Source organism: Urocitellus parryii, chromosome 11 (genome assembly GCF_045843805.1).
Source record: "Urocitellus parryii isolate mUroPar1 chromosome 11, mUroPar1.hap1, whole genome shotgun sequence".
Classification (NCBI taxonomy): domain Eukaryota; kingdom Metazoa; phylum Chordata; class Mammalia; order Rodentia; family Sciuridae; genus Urocitellus; species Urocitellus parryii.
Genome location: NC_135541.1, coordinates 32857163 through 32877762, shown reverse-complemented (window position 1 = coordinate 32877762; position 20600 = coordinate 32857163). Strand labels below are relative to the sequence as shown.

The window sequence follows — 20600 nt, the reverse complement described above, 5'->3', positions numbered from 1 at the left end:
CTGTTTCTCTATTTCATCATTGGTAGCTCTTGAATTTCAAAGTAGGAAGATTTGGGGTAGCAATCTGGTTAGGAGGAGTGCCTTGGGGATTTCTATTAAAACTATGTTGGCTTTATAAGGAGATTGTTATTTATATGTTTATTTGCAGTGGCTTGGGAATGGATAAGGGCTAAATGAACTATATTGGTGGGCCTAAGTATACTCCTAGACAACTTTTGGCACTACCACTGAGGTTTATAGGAAAAGCCCTATTTCTTTTTTAAACTTTTGCTGGGTATCTACCATCCCATCTTCTTCCTTGACACTGTCAGGTTCTTGCTCATCTTACACTGATGGTCTACCTCTTCATCCCCTTTTTTCTAATAATAAAATATTAAAATATTTAAATCTAATATAATAAAATATGTGGACAAATTTCCATGCTATGTAATCTCTGTTCTTCCACAGAAATCCCATGACCTGACTTCCTACCTGGCCATTTAAGCAGCCTTAGAAAGATAAAAGATTCTGTAAAATCATTAGCATGTTATAATTTTTTTATATCTATTACTTAGCACATTTCTCCAGGCTGCTATATCTGGAAGCAGAACCATTCTTGTTATTCTTGATCTTATCTCTATACTTTCCCCCTCACACCTTCCTTCATGTGCTTCTATCCCCTTGTCTTCTCAATGAAACGCCAAGCCCCGGCAGGTGAGTCTTAATCCTTCACTCACAGTGCCAGCATTTCTCAGAAGCATCTCTGTCTATAAGGAACTTCCAAACCTATCTAAGACTTACAGAGCAATTAAAATAAAGCAAGAGTTCTACAAAATGTGTGAGCTGAGATGGCCTGGGGCTGCCCATGTAGAATCACAGTACTAACACATTCAGCTCTGGTTTTGACTCTGTGTTATGTTATTTTCATACTCCCACTGCCTGGGATTTTTGTTGTTAGTTTTTCTCCTAGACATTTATTCCTATTTGTTACCTTTTGAAGCTTGAACTACTATTTGATATGCCCAACTTTCTTTCTTTGTATTTTTTTAGGCAAAGGCTGCCACCTAAAAATGTTTATTACTATCGATGTCCAGACCATAAAAAGAATTATGTGATGTCCTTCGCATTCTGTTTTGACCGAGAAGAAGATATTTACCAGTTTGCTTACTGCTACCCATATACATACACGCGCTTCCAGCATTACCTCGATAGCCTGCAAAAAAGAAACATGGATTACTTCTTTCGGGAGCAGCTGGGCCAGAGCGTGGTAAGGCCAGTGCCAGGTTTGGGATACCTATTTTAGAAACAGGCAACCTTGGAGTTGGGACTTAGCAATGGGTTTTTAAAGAATTCAAATAATGAATAGTACATTGTAGATAGTATGTTGTGAAAGTTTTAATAATTTAAATATATTAAGTAACAATATAGTTACATATTCATAATCTAATAATTATTACCTAATAGCTACAGATATAATAATTAATATAACTAATGGTTTAAAATACTATTTAATTAGTTTTATTATAATTATATGTAGTTATTATTATTTCATTAGGTTTTTTTTTTTCATTGCTATATCAGGAAGTAACAGAATAAGATATGAGAAAGATGTCTCTGCCTCCCTCTTTTACTTAAAAGAATTCTTATGATCGTACTGGGTTCACAAAAATCCAGGATAATCTCATTTCAGGATCTTTAATTTAATCACATCTGTAAAGTACCTTTTATTATGTCAAATAACATATTCACAGGATCTGGGAATTGGGACGCAGACACCTTGTAGGGGTGGGTATGCATCAGTTTGCCTGACACATCTTCTTGTATTTTTCCCTCTTTCCTGCTCAGACTAGAATCTGAAATTGTTCCTTTCTTTGATTTAATAGGTTCTGCTCTTTGTTTTCAGTAATACTTTTGTTGCTAATAAAGAATAAGTAGGTGATAATTTGGTTTTAAATATCAATCTCTAAAAAGTGTGTAATGGGCTCCTCAAATGACATATGGACCAGTCTTTAAAGGTTCTAAATAAAGATAGTGATGGAATAGGCAGAAGATACTATACTACGGATTTTGATATATGTTGGTGGAGGAGATAGTCTTTTCCTAGTAACTGGGTTCCATCTAGAAGTGAATCCTGTTTCTAAATAAGTCCAGGATACTCAAGACACTTAAGTGAAGAAGGCATGTTTGTGGCTTAGGTACTCACAAGTCAAATTTGATCATGATAATATTCTTCTATTCTAGAGTTCTCTATACACTAAGATTTTGCTAAATATCTTCACTCTACTCCAACCTTCTTCCCAACAAGTCTTCTGGTAAATACCATTTGTATTTGGTACTTACATGTTTTGAACTAAAAATTGGGACACATGGTATAGCAGGAAACAGATGGTAACCTCAAATTAGGATAATTTGAGGAAGTTTTAATAAGTGGTCTATTTGCAATGTGTAGGCAGTTTATAGGAAAATCAGAAGACACAGTGAAGTTTCCTATGGCTAATAACAGGTCAAAAAGTACGAAAGGGGGAAATGATTACCAGAACCCAATTGTACAGAGTCACTTTAGTAGGCCTCCTTGGGAGGAACAGTAACCTTTGTTAAAAAATACAGTTAACCTGACATGGTCACATAGGGAGGAAGCTGAGAAAGATAAACAAAATCATGCATTGCTTGACCAAGAGGAAATGTTTTGAGAAATGCATTCTTAGGTGATTCCATTATCATGTGAACATCATAAAGTCTATTTACACAAACCAAGATGACTGTGACATAACTAAGTGATATAATCTTTTGGGAACACCAGCATAAATGTGGTCTGTCATTGACCAAAATATTATGCCACTTCAATGTTCATAGTCTTTCTTTTCTCACCTCTCTCTGATCTCCTCCTACGGGTCCCTATTGTCCAACCAAACTAGAAGCCAGAAGTTAGGAAAGTCTATTGAGGTAACCCATACAGATCATCATTCTAGGGCAAAGAAAAGTATGGAGAAGGGCCAACAGTAGACTTAGAGGGTGAAAACAGAACATATTAGACACACTAAGTCTAACCAACAATATATTACTAGAGACATTATTTGAGATGGGACTATCAGAGAAATTCTGAGATTAATATTTGCCAGATATATGAATTAATATATAATTTAAGACAATGAGTTCATTCAACACTCATGGCTTTTAAGGACAGACTCTGTATAGTTCACTCTTGCTTCCACCCAAATTCCCTCCTGAATGGCTCTAATGTGCACACTGAATGGTTATTGAGTGAATGATTGAATTAATGAAAGAATAAATTAAATTTTATGTCTGGAGGCAGTGTGAAGAGCTGAAAGCAACAGAAAGTTGATAAGAGGTATAATAATATAAATTTCTATTAAAAATATACAAATTATCTAAAATAGCAGCAACTTAACCCAGATCATTTATTTCTTTTCAATGTAAAAGTCTGGATATATGCAGTGCACAGCTAATATTGAGGGTCTGCTCCTTGAAAGCCTCAGAAAATCAGGTTCTTTCAGCTTTCTGCTCTGCTGTCTCTGGGATTTAGCTCTCATTCTCATTATCCAATGTGGAATTCTATCATGGCATCCAGGTTCTAGGCATTAGGAGGAAGGAAGTGGGGGAGAGAAAAAAAGTAGTTGTATGGTACTATAACTTAACAGAACTGATATCCACATTTAAGTATAAGAAATCCTTATACTTGAGTGGCCATGTCTCTTTTCAAAATTTGTGTTTCTATGGCTATGGAGAAGAATTGATATTGAGGACAGCTTTACATCTCTGTCCCTGGAAACTTGAATTCTGCTTCCAGCTCTAATACGAAACTACTTGTATTATCTTGAATGTTATACCCCATTCTGAGGACATTTTTTTTCAACCTGTATTGGATTTGAATCAAGGTCCCCAAATTATTCTTTATGGATATCTGCAGATAGAAAAAAAATAGTTTGAGACTTTTGTCTTACTTCAGACCCTGTGAGAGGCACTGTACAGATATATAACAAGGTTATATAAGTCTTAATATATTGCCAGAGATGTATTCTCTGTACCAGAGGAAATAAGATATACTCAAACAGCTATACTGTTTTAAAAAGTGAATAATTAAGGAGCTCATGAATTGTTTAAAAAGTTAATGTTCAGAATAAATATCATGGAGAAGATGAGTTTTAAACCAAATCTTGAAAGATGAATAGGATTACTAAATACAGAGTTGGAGAGAAGCTTCCAAAAGCAAGAGAAGCCAGAAACAATGTGTGGTAGTTGTTTAGAAGTCTAGTTTGATAGGAATAGGGCATTCATATTGAGGAGCCCTAGAAGATTAGGATAGACTTAAGGATTGGAGCCAAAATCTTGGAAAGCCTTCATTGTCACCTTGGCTGTGACCTTCATTTAGATTCAATATGAATATATCAGTTCTATTACTGTGTATATACTATTCTATTTATTCTCACTATAGTTTTATGGGGTGGGAAGAATTGTCCCAGGGAGTAAATAAGGCTAAAAAGTCACTTTGCTAAGTCCTCATGAGTAGTTCATATCAGGGCCAAGTTTCAAACTCCTAGATTCTAACACCATGTCCTGGCCCTTTCACGGGCACACGGAAATCCAATCTACTTTTGGGAAAGAGATTCACCTTATCCATCTTAAGAAAGTAAATTGAATGGATGTTCAAGGTCCACCTATGCCAGCAAAGTAGATTGAAGAAGTTCTGTGGGTTGGTTCAATTCCCTTGTTCTGGGCCTCAAAGCAGATATCAGAGATGTTAAACCTTTCTAGACAATTCTGAGTTACCAGGGCATTCAATATGGTTTATATCTGAAGGCACAACTATAATTAGTTAATCCTCATTCCAATTTATAAGGAAGATAATTACAACTGGGAAGGCTAACCATGCCAAAATGCAGATCTAGGGAGGACAGGCAGGAAGCAAGATTTTGAATTTTTAGTGTTTGAACCATTAATCACCATGGTCATATCTGTTACTACTAATTATATCGTCCAAAAATGGCATTTTATTTTTATTACTCAAAAGTAGCCTCTTTTTATCCCATCAAAGCTACTTTGAATATGCACTGAAACTATGATCTAATATTTAGGATAAAAATATCAAGGGAAAGATCTTTTTGTTGTTATAGTTTTAATAGCTTTATTGTGGTATAATTTATATACCTCTTGTAAGGGTGCAATTTTATGATTTTTAGCAAGTGTATAGAGTTCCGCAATTATCTCTACAACTGGTGTTAGAATATTTCAGTCATACCAGTAAGTTTTCTTGATAATCTCCACTTCTACTCCCAGTCTTGGGTAACTATATTCTGCTTTCTGAACATTTAATTTTATATTTCTGAACATTTAATATAAATGGAATTATATAATATATTATCATATTTTACATCTTGCATCTTTCATGTAGCATTGTATTTTTGAGGTTTATCCATGTTGTAGCATATATCAGTAGTTCATTCATTTTAGTGCTGAAAAGTAGTCCACTGAGAAGACATAACCATATTTTTTAACCATTCTCCATTTTGTAGATATTTGGTTTGGTTTATGAGTAATGCTGTTATGAACATTAATGTACCTATATTTGAGTGGACATAAATTTACATTTTGGGGGTAGATTTTTAAGAGTAGAATTTTTTAATTATTATAAGTTTATGTACGACTTTTTTAAAAGATCAAACTGGGTAGTTGTGACATTTTACATTCCCTTTTTCTTTTTTTGGCACCAGGGGTTGAACTCAGGGGTCCTCAACCACTGAGCCACATTTCTATTTTGTATTTTATTTAGAGACAGGGTCTCTCTGAGTTGCTTACTGCCTCACCATTGCTGAGGTTGGCTTTGAACTTGAGATCCTCCTGCCTCAGCCTCCCAAGCCGTTAGAATTACAGGCATGCGCCACCAGGCCTAACACATTTTACATTCTTATCAGCAATGAGGAGAATTACAGATGATTACCAACACTTAGAATTGTCTATATTTTTATTATAGCCATTTCAACAAGTGTGTGTGGTGGAAACTCATTGTGATTTTAATTCATATCGCCCTAGTGACTAATTATGTCAGTCATCTTCTAATGTGCCATTCATAAATCAATGTAAATTAAAAAATCATCATCAACGTTCATAAAAAATCATCTTATTTGCTATTCAAAATATTCTTTAGTGAAGTATCAATTCAAATCTGTAGCCCATTTTTTTATAAAACTGTTATTTATTTTCTTATAATTGAGCTTCAAGAGTTTTTTATATATTCTAAATTCAAGTCCTTTGCCAGATAATTGCTAACTTTGCAAATATTTTCCCCAATCTATTCCTTTCTTTTAATTCATTCTCTTGAAAATGTATTTTAAAAAATACAAGTTTTTAATTTTGAAGTCCAGTTTATCAATATTTTCTCTTATGGATCATGCTTTCAACATTGTATTGAATTACTTTGCCTAAGTTAAAATTTTCTCATTTTTCTCCCCAAACGTTTTGTAGTTGTACCTTACATTTAAATCTGTAACTCATTTTGAATATTTTTATATATATGGCATGAGTTCAAGGCCTATGTTTATTTATTTGCATATAAATGTCCAATTGTTCTAGCACTTTGTTGAAAAGACTAGTCTTACCTGTGAGTAGACATCATTTGCTCTGATGCCTCTGCTCTTTTTTTTTTTTTTAATATTACTTTTTTCAGAGTGGTTTTAGGTTCACGGCAAAATTGAGAGGAAGAAATAGAAACTTCCTATATATGTCCTGCTCTTACACATGCATAGTCTTCCCCATTATCAACATCTGCCACCAGAGTGGTACATTTGCTACAGATGATAAGCCCATGTTGACACATCATTATCACTCAGGCTACACCATTAACATTAGGGTTTGTTCTTATTGTACATTCTATAGGTTCAGACAAATTTATAATGACATGCATCCACTGTCTGAATGTACACCATCTAGTTTCACTGCCCATAAAACTACTCTGTATTCTGTCTATTCACCCCCTCCTCCCCTGAACCCCTGGCAGCCACTTCTCTTTTTAATATTCCCTTAGTTTTGCCTTTTCCAGAATGTCATTCAGTTAGAAATTTTTTTAAAAAGATTTTTTTTAAAGATGGACAAAATATCTTTATTCATTTATTTATTTTAAACTTTGTTTTATTTGCTTATTTTTATGTGGTGCTGAGGATCAAACCCAGTGCCTCACAGTGTGAGGCAAGTGCTCTATTGCTGAGCTATAACCCCAGTTCCTCGGTTAGAATTTTCATGGTCTTTTAAAGATTGGTTTCTTCCACTTAATAATACATATTTAAGTTTCTTTCATAACTATTTGTGGTTTCATAGCTCATTCCCCTTTAGCACTAAGTAATATTGCACATTCTTGATTTATTTACCAACCTTCTGGAGGTTTATTTATCCCCCTTCTGAAGGACATCTTAGTTTCTTCCAAGTTTGGGCAGTTATAGAGAAAGATGCTATATGCATGCTGGTTTTCATGTGGATATACATTTCAACTCATTTGGGTAAATACCATGGAGCATGGCTTCTGGATTATATGGTAAGGGTATATTTAGTTTTGTAAGAAACTGCAAAACAAAATGGCTATACCATTTTGCATTCCTACAGTAAAGAATGAGAGTTCCTGTTACTGTATCTTCTTTTTGGCATTTGGTATGTCAGTATTCTTGCTTTGGGGCATACTACAAGGCAAGCAATGGTATTTCCTTGTTTAAATTTACATTTCCCTGATGGCATATGATGTGGAGCATCTTTTCATATGCTTATTTCCCATCTGTGTATCTTGTCTGGAAAGGTATCTGTTAAGGTCTTTGGCTCATTTTTTTAATTGACTTGTTTGTTTTCTTGTTGTTGAATTTCATTCAGTTTGTTTTGTCTTTGCTATTTCAAGTCAATCCAGTGTAAATTAATGGTCAGGTATGATAGGTTTGAGGTTGTACTTACTTCACTTCAACCAGTAAGGTGTCCATCTTCTGCCAATGAATCTGTGTGTGGATAGAGGAGCATATTCAAAATTTAGGCAAGTTTCCAGTCTTCCCTGGTTTTTACTTTCCCTTTCACGTTCTGTTTCCTGTGTGTATATGTGCAACCTCAAGTCAGGTCACAAGTCTAGCTGGCTTGGGTCTTCTTTGGTCTCTGCTGATTCTTCACCTATCCTTATCCAGAAATGTGCTTGCTCTAGTTATATGACCATGACTTCTCTTCAATCTTCATCCTATAATGCTGCTGGGTGTGGGTACTGCCCACCTCTCCAAATTGAGTGAGTTCTTTTCTCTTGGCAGGGAAGCAGCTTCTCCTCTCAGCCTGCCATGCCCTAATAGAACCTTGCACTCTCCAAGCTTGCGGAATTTGGAGTAGAACAGGCTATAACAGAATAGTTTCCCATTCTTTATTTTTTGGGGTGTGTGTGTGTGCGCGCGCGCGCGCGTGCTGGGGATTGAACTCAGGGACTTGTGCATGAGAGGCAAGCACTCTACCAACTGAGTTATATCCCCAGTCAGTTTCACATTTTTATTACCTAAAATTCAGCAGTTTTTCAAGCATAATAGTTTTGAGACTATTGTGTAGCTTTGGTCTGTTTTCAAAGCACTGATGACTGGTGTGTCAATTTTGCTTAGCTTTATATTTGCTTTTTGAGGACAGGATTTACCAGACTTTCCATTCTGATATAACTAGTAGCGTATTCTTTTTTCTTTCCACAGTTTTTATTGGTGCAGTATAGTTGTACATAATAGTGGGATAGAGGTGGATTTTAGCTAAAAAATATTTATGAAATTTTAAATTTATAGCTATTTTACTGTCAGACATAGAAAAATATGGTATCATTTTCATATTCATACATTAGGTTTTAAACCATATACATTTGATACTATAAGACAATAAATATGCTACTAATTTTATATATCATTGAACTAATTAGACAGACTTTATAACTGAGAGACTGCATATGTGTGTGTGCATGCAGTTGTGCTAAAAACATTAGAGGTAGAGAGCCATTCCCACACTTAAGGATATTTGCCAAGAGAAGTGTCAGCAGAACCCTGTGTGATGGACATACCTATAATCCCCACAAGGAAGGAGGCTGAGGCAATAGGATTCCAATTTGGAAGCAAGCCTGGGCAACTTAGTGAGAGCCTTCCTCAAAATAAAAAAATAAAAAGGGATAGGGATATATCTCAGTAATAGAGTGCCCTTGGGTTCAATACCTAATACTAAAAAAAATGTGTCAACAAAGAAAATAATCTGATAGTATATTTTAAATAATCACTAGAAAATATGAAAATACTATTGTCTAGCCTCTTCCTTTAGTTAGCTTTGTGACCTTGGAAAAACTACTTCCCTTCTCCAGAAAGTCAGACCAGATGATTTTAAGCATTCTCTCACATAAATTATGGTTTCAGATGTTCTTGGTGTTTTCTTCAATTATATGAATATGTTTAAATCAAACATGAGTGTTATAATGGTACTTCTTAATCTGCCCTTTAATTTTAAATAATGCTTAGCATGTATCAGACCTAACACTAATGAATATTTTATTTTATTGGTGTGTATAGTTTTACATAATACTGAGATTCTCTGTGATATGTTCATACATAACTCACAATTTGGTTTGTTTCATTCCCTTGTGCACACCTCTCTTCCTTCTCCAGATCTTCTTCATCTAACCTACTGGTCTCCCATTATTTATAAGCATGTCATCCTCACAACACCCTTATTTTATGGGTAGTACTATTATTGAATGTCTACTATGTAACTAGTACTGTCTATATTCTAGGGATGCAGCATTGAAAATAGGCAGAAGTTCATGCCCTCATGAAGTGTATATTATGATGGGAAGAGTAAATCAGGATAAGAGATTCATTTGGGCGGCAGGCAGTAGGGAGAAGATATAACTTAGAAGGTAGCATTTAAGTTCTGAGATATGTAATCATTATCTTCTCATTTGCATTTTTTAAAACTGAGATTTAATGAAATTAAGTAATTTTATACCTTCTGACACTGGAATTTTTATTCTAATTTGTTATATATGAAAGCAGAATGCATTACAATTCATATTACACATATAGAGCACAATTTTTTCATATCTTTGGTTGTGCACAAAATAGAGTCACAGTATTCCTGTCTTCATATATATACTTAGGGTAATGATGTCCATCTTATTCCACCATCTTTCCTACTCGCATGTCCCCTCCCTTCCCCTCCTTCCCCTCTGCCCTATCTAGAGTTCATCTATTCCACCCATGCACCCCCCACCAATCCCATTATGAATCAGCCTCCTCATATCAGAGAAAACATTTGGCATTTGGTTTTTTGGGTTGGCTTACTTCACTTAGCATTATATTCTCCAACTCTGTCCATTTACCCACAAATGCCATGATTTTATTCTCTTCTAATGCTGGATAAATTCCATTGTGTATATATAACACATTTTTTTTATCTATTCATCTAATGAAGGTCATCTAGGTTGGTTCCACAGTTTAGATATTGTGAATTGTGCTGCAATAAACATTGATGTGGCTGTGTCCCTGTAGTATGCTGTTTTTAAGTCCTTTGAGCATAGGCTCAGGAGTGGGATAGCTGAGTCAAATGGGGGTTCCATTCCCAGTTTTCCAGGGAATCTCCATACCACTTTCCATATTGGCTGCACCATTTTACAGGACCACCAGCAACATATGAGTGTGCCTTTCTCCCCACATCCTTGCCAACACTTACTATTGTTTGTATTCTTAATAGCTGCCATTCCGACTGGAATAAGATGAAATCTTAGAGTAGTTTTGATTTGTATTTTTCTAATTGCTAGAGATGTTAAACATTTTTTCATGTATTTATTGATTGATTGTATATCATCTTTTGAGAAGGTCTGTTTGGTTCCTTGGCCCATTTATTGATTCGGTTGGCTCCACAGTTTAGATATTGAAATTAAACATGTGGCCTTGCATATGCTAGATAAACACTCTACCACCAAACAACAACCTTATCCCCAAAGCAATCTTGAATACTGTAAATTTCTGGTGAGCATCTTCTGCCCATCAGGCTCTGTGTTGGCATCTGAAGACAGAAAGAATAATACAAAGCACGTCCTATCCCTGAAAAGGGCACAATGTAGTAGACAACACAGGTATTAAAATTAATGATGCAAAGATGGTAAGGAAATTGATATAAGTAAAGCAGTAGACAGCAAAGGGGCACAAGGCAAGAAATGAAGAAAGAAGATGTCTTGAATCAAATGTGCCAAGAGGCTGAGATGCTTGTTGTGTTTTGATAGTGTTGTACAGTTTCATGTGACAAGAGCATGGGGTCAGTCTAAAAAAAGGAGGTATAGTACAGGAGAAGCAGGAGAGATGGATAGAGGTCAAGTCATGGAGGTTTTAACTGCCAAGCTAAAGAATTTGGATTCTATCTTGATTGTTGTTAGGAACCAGATAAGAAGAAATTATTTTTATGGAAATTAACCCTTCCAGATGCAGGCTGTCCCTGACTTTCCTGACTAGAAGTCAGGTTAACTTCAACCTTTCTATACAGTTGACTTTCTTTCCCACATATGTTCATTAGACAAGAGCACCAGGAGGAAAATTACTGCCCAAATCAGTGTATAATATAAGAATGTAACAGCAAATACCTCAAAAAGATGGTCTTTCATGTCCTAACTCTTAAAAAAATCTCTAGAGTTGACAAAGACTAGAGGTCTCATTCAAATTTAGTAAATATTTTAGTCGTTTACCATGGGCAAGGGCCAAACTGTAAAGACCAGCATCTTCTCTGAACATTACAGATGTTTGACTTTTCAACCTGTGCTCACATACCTCTTGAGGCAGCCAGTTCCCTGTCCAGTGGCAAGAAAGGAGCTCCCTTCCTGTAAGTTCCTCTTTGATTCTTGCTCCACCCTCTGGGCCCGCCTTCTATATCCTTGCTCTTTTAGCCATTGCCCAGGCTTGCAAAGATAGTGAGGCAGTGATCACACCCCGACAAATATCTCTTCTTCTCCATGCTCATCCCTCCCTTCCCCCACCCCAAGTAATTTTATGTTTATATTTCATAGTTTCAAACTTAAAAGTTTTGTTGTTCTTCTTTGGGTATGATCTAGGCTATTAATTTTCTTCTTAAAGTGCTAGAGCTGAATGTAAAACTCCACAGGGGATCTAAGTATCCCACGGCCAACTGGGACTGTCTCCCTTGCTGTGGATATTAGTTTTCTAGAAATGCAACTAGAATTTACATTAAACAAAGCCTTTTGTTTTTTTTTACTTTTCTGACTTCCTCTCTTTAATAAACTTATTTTGGAATAATTTTAGATTTGCAGAAAACTTGAAAAGATAATACAGGAAGTTTCCATAAACCTTCCACCCAGTTTGTCTAGTAGTAATGTCTTACATAATCATGAATGATTTTTCAAAGGTGAAATATTAACATTGGTACATTACTTATAAATTAAAATACAGAATTGTACACAGATTTCACCATTTTTTCCATTCATATCCTTTTGTTGTTGTTTGAGAACTCAGCCCAGGCTACCATATTAAATTATGGCAGTTTTTAAAAAGTACAATTGTGAGTCTTTTCACTTTACCGCATATGTTTTTACTTATTAGTTTTACTGTTTTATTTGAGCCTGTTGTGATCATTTTGATTCTTAGATTTTCTTATCTTTAGTATATTAGGAATTTCACTCAGAAATTGTAAACTTAATTTAGTACTTTATAAATATTAAGTCAATTACATAAGTGTTTAACAGGGAAAGACCCAAAACCAATAACAGGGACTTATACATAATACTAGAGACTTCACCCTAGACTAGAGTTGTTATATCAATTTATATTAATCTCTAGGCTTGGTTACACTACTAACCTATTAGTATAAATCAACCAAATATTCCAAAAGTTTTCTGCCTCTAAATCAATTCAATTAAGTTCAAATTAGGTTGATTTATTTTAGTATTTCTTACATACCATGTACTATGAGAGATTTAGAAATAAATGAGATGTAGTCTCCGCCCCCATTTATTTCTTCATCTTATCCATAGGATCATATATAAAGTTTTATCTAATTGCTGGTTAAATTCCATAATGAGTAAAAGATAATCATATGGCAAAGGGCAAAATTTAGAAGAAGGCTTGCTTGCTGGGAAGGGTGGAACTCTGCAGTAAGGACCCTGGGAGGTAGGCATCCACACTGAGACTCTAGTCCCTTCTTTTGAGATTTTAGAGTTCAGCAGTCCTCTGACTCCTGAATTATGGAAAGGGGGATGATAGGAAGCCCCCAGCCACAGTGGATTAGATGGTATAGGGAAGATTCTGAAACCCCTGTGTTGGAAGATTTTTAGAATCTATACTATACTAGAACTGTAGAAATCTGTGAAATCAGACAAAGAAGAAGAAGAAATAAAGAAACAAAACAAGAAAACAAAGCTGAATCATGAAGCCATGGTAAAGAGTTTGGAGGAGAACCTGGTCTAATCAGAGAAAGCCAGGGAACAAGAATTAAGAGGTAAGGAGAAAGAGGAGCAGGGTAAGAAGGATATTTGGAAAACTGTAAGATTTTAGAGCTTGGCTGGTTCTGTCAGTACTTGTATGGATTTGTGTAGAAAAGCCAGTATCTCAGAAAGAAGGTAGAAGAGGAATAATGACCTTGTGGGCTGGAAATTCAGAGAACAGAAGGTAGTACCACAGAAAAGGGCTAGAGTGGGCCAGCACAGTTCCTACCAGCATGATAACTTCAAAATAAGCTAGTCTCCTTCTGTTATTTCTGTTCCTTCCCTTTTTTCTTTCTTCCCCTTTGAAGTAAAACATCATGGAGTTGCAGCTGGCCACATGACCAAGTAAATAGATGAAAAATAATTACATGTTTTTGGCTGAGTTTTAAATTGAATAATTGTTGGAAGTTAGTAATTTCAATTATCAGCCCCTAATCCTCTTCTCAGGAGAGTTCTGTGGACCCCCATCTGCACCAAACCTTGTCCCAATCAGACACTCTAAATTAAATGAGCTTAGGGGTTTTGGATCCCTTCCAGCAGGCCACTTCACAACTCTCCATTCTCTTGGCATAGTTTTTGCTATTCCCTCAAAAAAAAAAAAAAAAAAAAAAAGAGTCCAAATTAATTGGAGGCAGATATGTTCTCTCAGCATCTAACTGAGGGGCTTCCAGTTTACCCTCCTAATTGTAAATGGTTCATCCATTCCAAACCTCAGCCCTGGGTGAATAAGGGCTTGCTTGGGAATAAGATGCTGGGAATTGTAACCCTTGGTTCACCCTGATAGGAAACAGAGGCATATGGCTGAAGTTACCAAAGCCAATTCAGACTACCACATAGCTGTTTTCCTTTCTGACTTTCCTAGTTCAATGAGGCATTACTATCACTATGGTTTCCCATGCTAAAAAACTCTTTTGTTTAATTCTTCTTTTTGATTCACTTCTCACATACTATCACCATGTATGATTAAGGCTACAACTCAAAATACTTAGATTATGCCCCTTTCTTGTCTGTTGTCTTAGCCCTAGTTCAGACTATCAGCACGTCTCAGGAAGTTCCAACAGCTTCTTTGGCCAAGATATGAGGTAAACAGGTTCCCAGACTCTGTTTTGATACAACTACCTCAGAATTTTGCAGTTATCAGAAAATCACAGCCTGCCTCCTAAACATGAGCCCTGCCTCCCTGATTCATTGGCCCTGAACAAAGAAAGTAACTTCTTCACTGAACATTACTTTAGTTAGGTTGGCAGTTGGCTAATTTGAAACCATTCTTTCCCTTCCTTTTTAAAAAGTTAGACATCATATTAAAAGTTAGGTTTAGTGCCTTACACCAAGAGTCAGTCTGTTCAACCCCCTGCCTTTTTATTGCTGTCTTCTGCTGGCTTCAAAGATGCATTTCATATTTGTAAAGGACTTTGACCTATAATTATCTTGTCCACTTCACTGATGCCACCATGTCCAGTGATTTTAGTTATCATGAAAATGACCCATTGAATATACTTTTACTAGCTCTAATATAAATAGCAAATTCTTAATGGTCTATAAAATACTGTATAATCCAGCCTATACACGCTCCTTCAGACTACCATCCATCTTCTCTTGCTGTCTATGTTGTACCCACTTTTGCCTTCTTATTGTTCTTTGTGTAAGCCATGGATTTTCTTTCTGAATTGCATACACAGTGACCCACCTACCTGGAATATTCTTCCTCTATGTCTCTTTGCCTAAATACTTTCTATTCTGCTGGATCCAATTTAAATATCCCTTCCTCATGAAATTCTTTCTTGCTGTCCTCTTCCCCAGCATCAAGCTTCTATAATATTGTCCATTTCTACTTTAAAACATTTATCATTCTTCTGATTACTCTTTGAATATATAACTTCCTCTGAAGATTTTTAAGTTCCATGAGGACAAAGATCATGCATGACTTATTTATTGTCCTATCCATACATCTAGTATGTTGTTAGGCCCATTGATTGTTTCTCAAAGGAACTGAAGCTTTGTCTCAAGAAATGCCTCACCCAATATAATCTCTATTCCACTGCCAGAGAAACTACCTTTTTCTTCCTTTGACTAATAATGTTGAAAATCTTTTTATCTGTATCTCCTTTTTTGGAGAAATATCTTTTCAGATCATTTGCCCATTTTTAAAATGTTTTATCTTTTTGTTTTTGCATTGTAGAAATTCTTTATAGTTTCTGGATGTAACTACTGAATTAGTCAGCTTTCCATTACTATGACAAGTACTTTACATGAGATAAATTAACTTTAAAGAATGAAAGGTTATTTTGTCTCATTTGATTTCAAAGGTTTAATTTCATGGTTGACTGGCTCTGTTGCTTTTAGGCAGAACATCATGGCAGGGAATGCCTGGTGGAGCAAAGTTGATCACCTCATTGTGGCCAGGAAGAAAAGAGGAAGTCATGAGGCAGCCAGGGTCCCAACATAACCCTCAAGGGCACATCCCCAATGACCTAACTTCCTTCCACTAGCCTCCACCTCCTAAGGCTTCCACCCCGTAGCATCACAGGCTGGCAACCAAGCTTCTAACCTGTTGGTGTTAGGGGGACACTCTAGATCCAAACTATAGAAAGTACTTTTTCAGATATATAATTTACAAATATTTTATCCCATCCTATATGTTGTCTTTTCAATTAAAAAAAATAAATTGGTAAATAATAATTAGATATATTTATGGGTAGAATGTGATGTTTCAATATACATATTGAAAACATCATTGGGAAATTATTAAATCAGACCTATTAACATGTCCATCACCTCACATATTTATCATTTCTTTGTGATGACAACATTCCAAAATCTTTTTTAGCAATTTTGAAATATATAGTATATTATTATTAATTATAGTTATCATGCGATGCAGCAAATATCATCAGAACTCATTCTTCCTGTCTAACTAAAACTTTATACCCTTTGATCATCCCCTCTTTTCCCCATCTATATCTTATCCCCTCAAACTCTGATAACTACTCTTTTTACTTTCCTGATGTTCCTGATGCTATCATTTATAGCACAAAAGTTTTTAATGTTTATAAAGTCCAATCTATCTTTTTTCCTTTTCTTCCCTCCTTTCCCCTTAACTTCCCTTCTCTCTTTCTCCCTCCCCCCCCGTCTCTCCTCCCTCCCTCTCTTCCTTCCTTCTTCCCTTCCTTTCTTTCTTCCTGCCTGCCTGCCTGCCTTCTTGTCTTCTTGACTTCCTGCCTTCCTGTCTTCTTTCTGGCCTTTTTAAATTTCCATGTTGTCTTTGTTTGCTTGTTGTGATAAAAATACCTTGAGCAGAGTGGCTTAAAAAATAGGAATATGTTATTCAGAGTTCTGGAAAGTCTAAGATCAAGATGCTGGTAGAGTCAATCAGTGACTACTGAGAACCCACTTCCTGGTTAGCCAATGTCTGTCTATTGATTGTTGTGTTCTCAAATTTCTCAAAATAGAAAGAAAGAAATTTTTCTATGTCTTTTCATAAGGCCAGTAATTTCATGAAGGCTCTATTCTCATTAATTATCTCAAAAAACCCACCTCCCAATAATATCACATTGGAAATTAGGATTCCAGAATATAAATTTGGGGAGAATACAAGCTTGTAGTCCATAGCGTGGATCTGAGAAACCATTGTCTAACCCAAAGTTATAAATATTTGATCTTGTATTTTCTTCTTATAGCTTTATAGTTTGAGCTTTTACCTTGAGCTTTATAATCCATTATTGTGTTAGTTTTAGTGGATGGTGTGAGGAAAGGTTCTAACCTATACATTTCTCAGCACTATTTGGTAAAAACATTGTCCTTTACCCCATTTTACTGTCTTAGCATCCTTGTCAAAAACCAGGTTACTGTAGATGTAGGAGTTTATTTCTAGACTTTTAATTATTTATCATTACTCAATATATCTGTACTTGTACCAGTTTATCTTTATTGCTGTATCTTTATAATAAATTTTTAAATGAGGGTCTGTGGGTTTTTCCACTCTGATATTGTTTTTAAAGAATGTTTTGGCTATAATGGGTCTCTTACATTTCTATATGAATTTTAGGGTTACCTTGATAATTTATGCAAAAAGGCGAGGTGGGGTTTTGATAGTTACTGCATTGAATCTGTAGATCAACTTGGAGAGTATTGCCATATTAATAACATTGTCTTCTCATGTAGACTATGGGATATTTCTCATTTATTTATATATTATTTAATGTCTAATACTGTTTTGCAATTCTTATATATTTTCTTCTTTTGAAGCTATTATAAATAATTTTTTATTTTAATTTTTGGACTGAAATACAAATTTAGCTTTGTATTTTGATCTTGTATTCTGTAACCTTGCTGAATTCACTTATTATTTATAATGGTTTTCAGTGGATTACTTGGGATATTTTTATACACAAGTTCATATCATCTTCAAATAGAGATATTTTTACTTCTTTTGTTTCATTATTCTATTTCTTCTCTTGCCTAATTTTCTGGGCTATTAGAAATAATCTAGGCAAATGTTAAATAAAGGTAGCAAGAATATACTTCCTTGTCTTGTTGCTAATTTTAGAGGTAAAGCATCCAGTCTTTCATCATTAGATACGTTGTCAGCATTGAGTTTTTTTAGATGTCCTTGATCATAGGAAGTTTGCTAAGGAAGATATCTTCCACTCCTAGTTTATTGATGAATATTCTTATCATTAAAAATGCTGCATTCTATCAAATGATTTTTAAGTTATATTTTGGGATGATCATGTGGTTTCTATTCTTTATTTTATTAAATTAGCATTAGCCGGGTATGATTGTGTACACCAGTAATCCCAGCGGCCTGGGAGGCTTACACAGGAGAATTGTGACTTCAAAGTCAGCCTCAGCAACTTAGCGAGGCACGTAGCAACTTATCAAGACCTTGTCTCTAAATAAAAAATATAAAAAAGGCCTTTGTATATGGCTCAGTGTTTGAGCACCCCTGGTTTCAATCTCTAGTACCAAAAAAAAAAAAAAGAGAGAGAGAGAGAGAAAGAAAGAAAGAAAAAAGAAAAACAATGGCATTGATGTTAAACCAAATTTGTATTTATATGATGAATTCCATTTGGTCATGGTGTACAGCCTTTTAATGTTTTGCTGGGTTTGGTCAGCTAGCACTTTGTTGAGGATTTTTGTGTCTTTATTCGCAAGGGATATTGATATGCAGTTTTCTTGTAATACATTTATCTGATTTTGGTACCAAGGTAGACTACGCAACATTGAATGAAGCTGATAGGTTTTTCCTTCAGCACTTTGAATTTGTCATCTTAGTATCTTCAGCCCTCTATTGTGTCTTGTGGCAAATCAACTATCCATCTATTGGAATTGTAATTTCCCTGAATTCTCCTTGATGCTTTCAAGATATTTTCTTTATGTTTAGTTTTAACATTTTAACTATGATAACCCTAGGTATGGGTCTTTATGAGTTTATCCTACTTCAAATTAGTTGAATTCGTTGGATAAGTAATTGGCATTTTTCACCAGACTTGGAAAATTTTCAGACATCATTTCTTCAATTTTTTTTTCTGATCTCTTTCTCATTCTCTTTTTTTCTGCTACTTTCATTAAGTATATGTTGGTGTAATTAATAGTGTCCCACATTTCTTTGAGGTTCTATTCATTTTTCTTTATTATTCTCTCTGTTTTCCAAATTGCATAATATTTTTCAGTCTATCTTCAAATTCAGTATTTCTTTTTTCTTCCTCTTCAAATCAACATAGAACTCCTGTAGTGAATTTTCATTTTAATTACTATATTTTTCATCTTCAGAATTCTATTATGGTATTTTTTGCAATTTCTATCTCCTTATTGATATGCTCTTATTTGATGAGAAATTGTCATCTTGTCTTACTTTACTTCTTAAGACTTTGTTTCCTGTAATTCTTATAATATATTATGAAGTATTATGTGCAAGTACAACATTTGAGCTCATTCACAATCAGTTTTTATTGTGTGCTTTTTATTGATGTTGTTTTTGCACATAGGTCACAATTTCCTGATTCTTTTCATGTTGTATAAAGTTTTGTTAAAAAATGAACATTTTAGATAAAGTATTATAGCAACTGGATACTGATTTCCTCCCTTTACCAGACTTGTTCTTCTTTGCTTATTTATTTATTTATTCAATGATGGATGGACTAGTTAATTAAAATTTGTTTCTCCTATAATATGCAGCTTTGGTATTGCCCCTCATAAGAAGCTGCCTTGGACACATTTCTGAGCCCCTGGGATGGTCTGCCGGTATTAGTATCTCATCTAATTACTGTGTACTAATTACTATATGATTACTCTGTGTTTCCTGGAACAAAATTTGTCCCCTGGTGTGATTTCTCAGCCTGCTTCTTTCTCCTAACCTTCTAGGTAGTCTACTGTTTTTCTTATTACTATAAATCTCATGGAGCTATCAGCCTCCTCTTAATCTCTTGCCAGGAAGATATCTCTTCTTTTTGATATCACCTTTTGGCATGAACTTTCTCACAATGTTTTAAAGAAAGTCATTCCCTTATCTTATGCAGTGTTGTTGGAGTTATTTGTCCTAGTATCTGCCTTTCCCACATGTCTGTGTCACTGCACTTAACCTGGCAGCAGGGACACACCCATTGTGTTACCACTGCTTTGTGAGTTAGGCTTTGGGTAGGAACAGTAGTTCATGGTCTTCTTGACTTGCCTTCCTTGGCCTGAAACCTCTGTTCTACAAGTGAGCCTGTGTGAAGACATTTGGAATCCTGTATTTTTGCCCTATCCTGCCTAGAGTAGAGCTTCCATTTTGAATGAAGTCTGCTTTGTGAAAGGGAGGATTTTCCCCTCATTAACACCTGCATAGAAAGAATTTCTCAAAAGTGGAGCAGGGAGGATGAGAGGTGCTGGTGGCCTGCCACTCCCAAGCAAAACCATAGACTTAGACAGAGAGAGAGAGAGAGAGAGAGAGAGAGAGAGAAAGACAGCACGAGCGAGCCAGCTTGCCCACTTGGAGTAGAGCTTCTATCACAATGAGTTAGAGAATAGGAATTGGAACAGGTCATGGCCCAAATGCCACAGTCTCTTATTTTTACGATGATTTAGTGAATGTTCTCAAGTAGATGTGCTTCCTTTTGCTGCATACCCCTTGGACCATTTCCAGAGTCTTTAAATTGTTGCTTTGAAA

At 35.3% G+C, this 20600-nt stretch overlaps 1 protein-coding gene across 1 annotated transcript in view; it reads left to right on the top strand.

Annotated features, from left to right (window-relative positions):
• The window catches only part of Agbl4 (AGBL carboxypeptidase 4), a 1188963-nt gene that overhangs the window by 683604 nt on the left and 484759 nt on the right, over nucleotides 1-20600 (top strand). The window contains exon 5 of the mRNA XM_077791547.1: nucleotides 1030-1246. Coding sequence (XP_077647673.1) covers nucleotides 1030-1246 — 217 coding nt within the window. The remainder of the gene's footprint in view (nucleotides 1-1029; nucleotides 1247-20600) is intronic.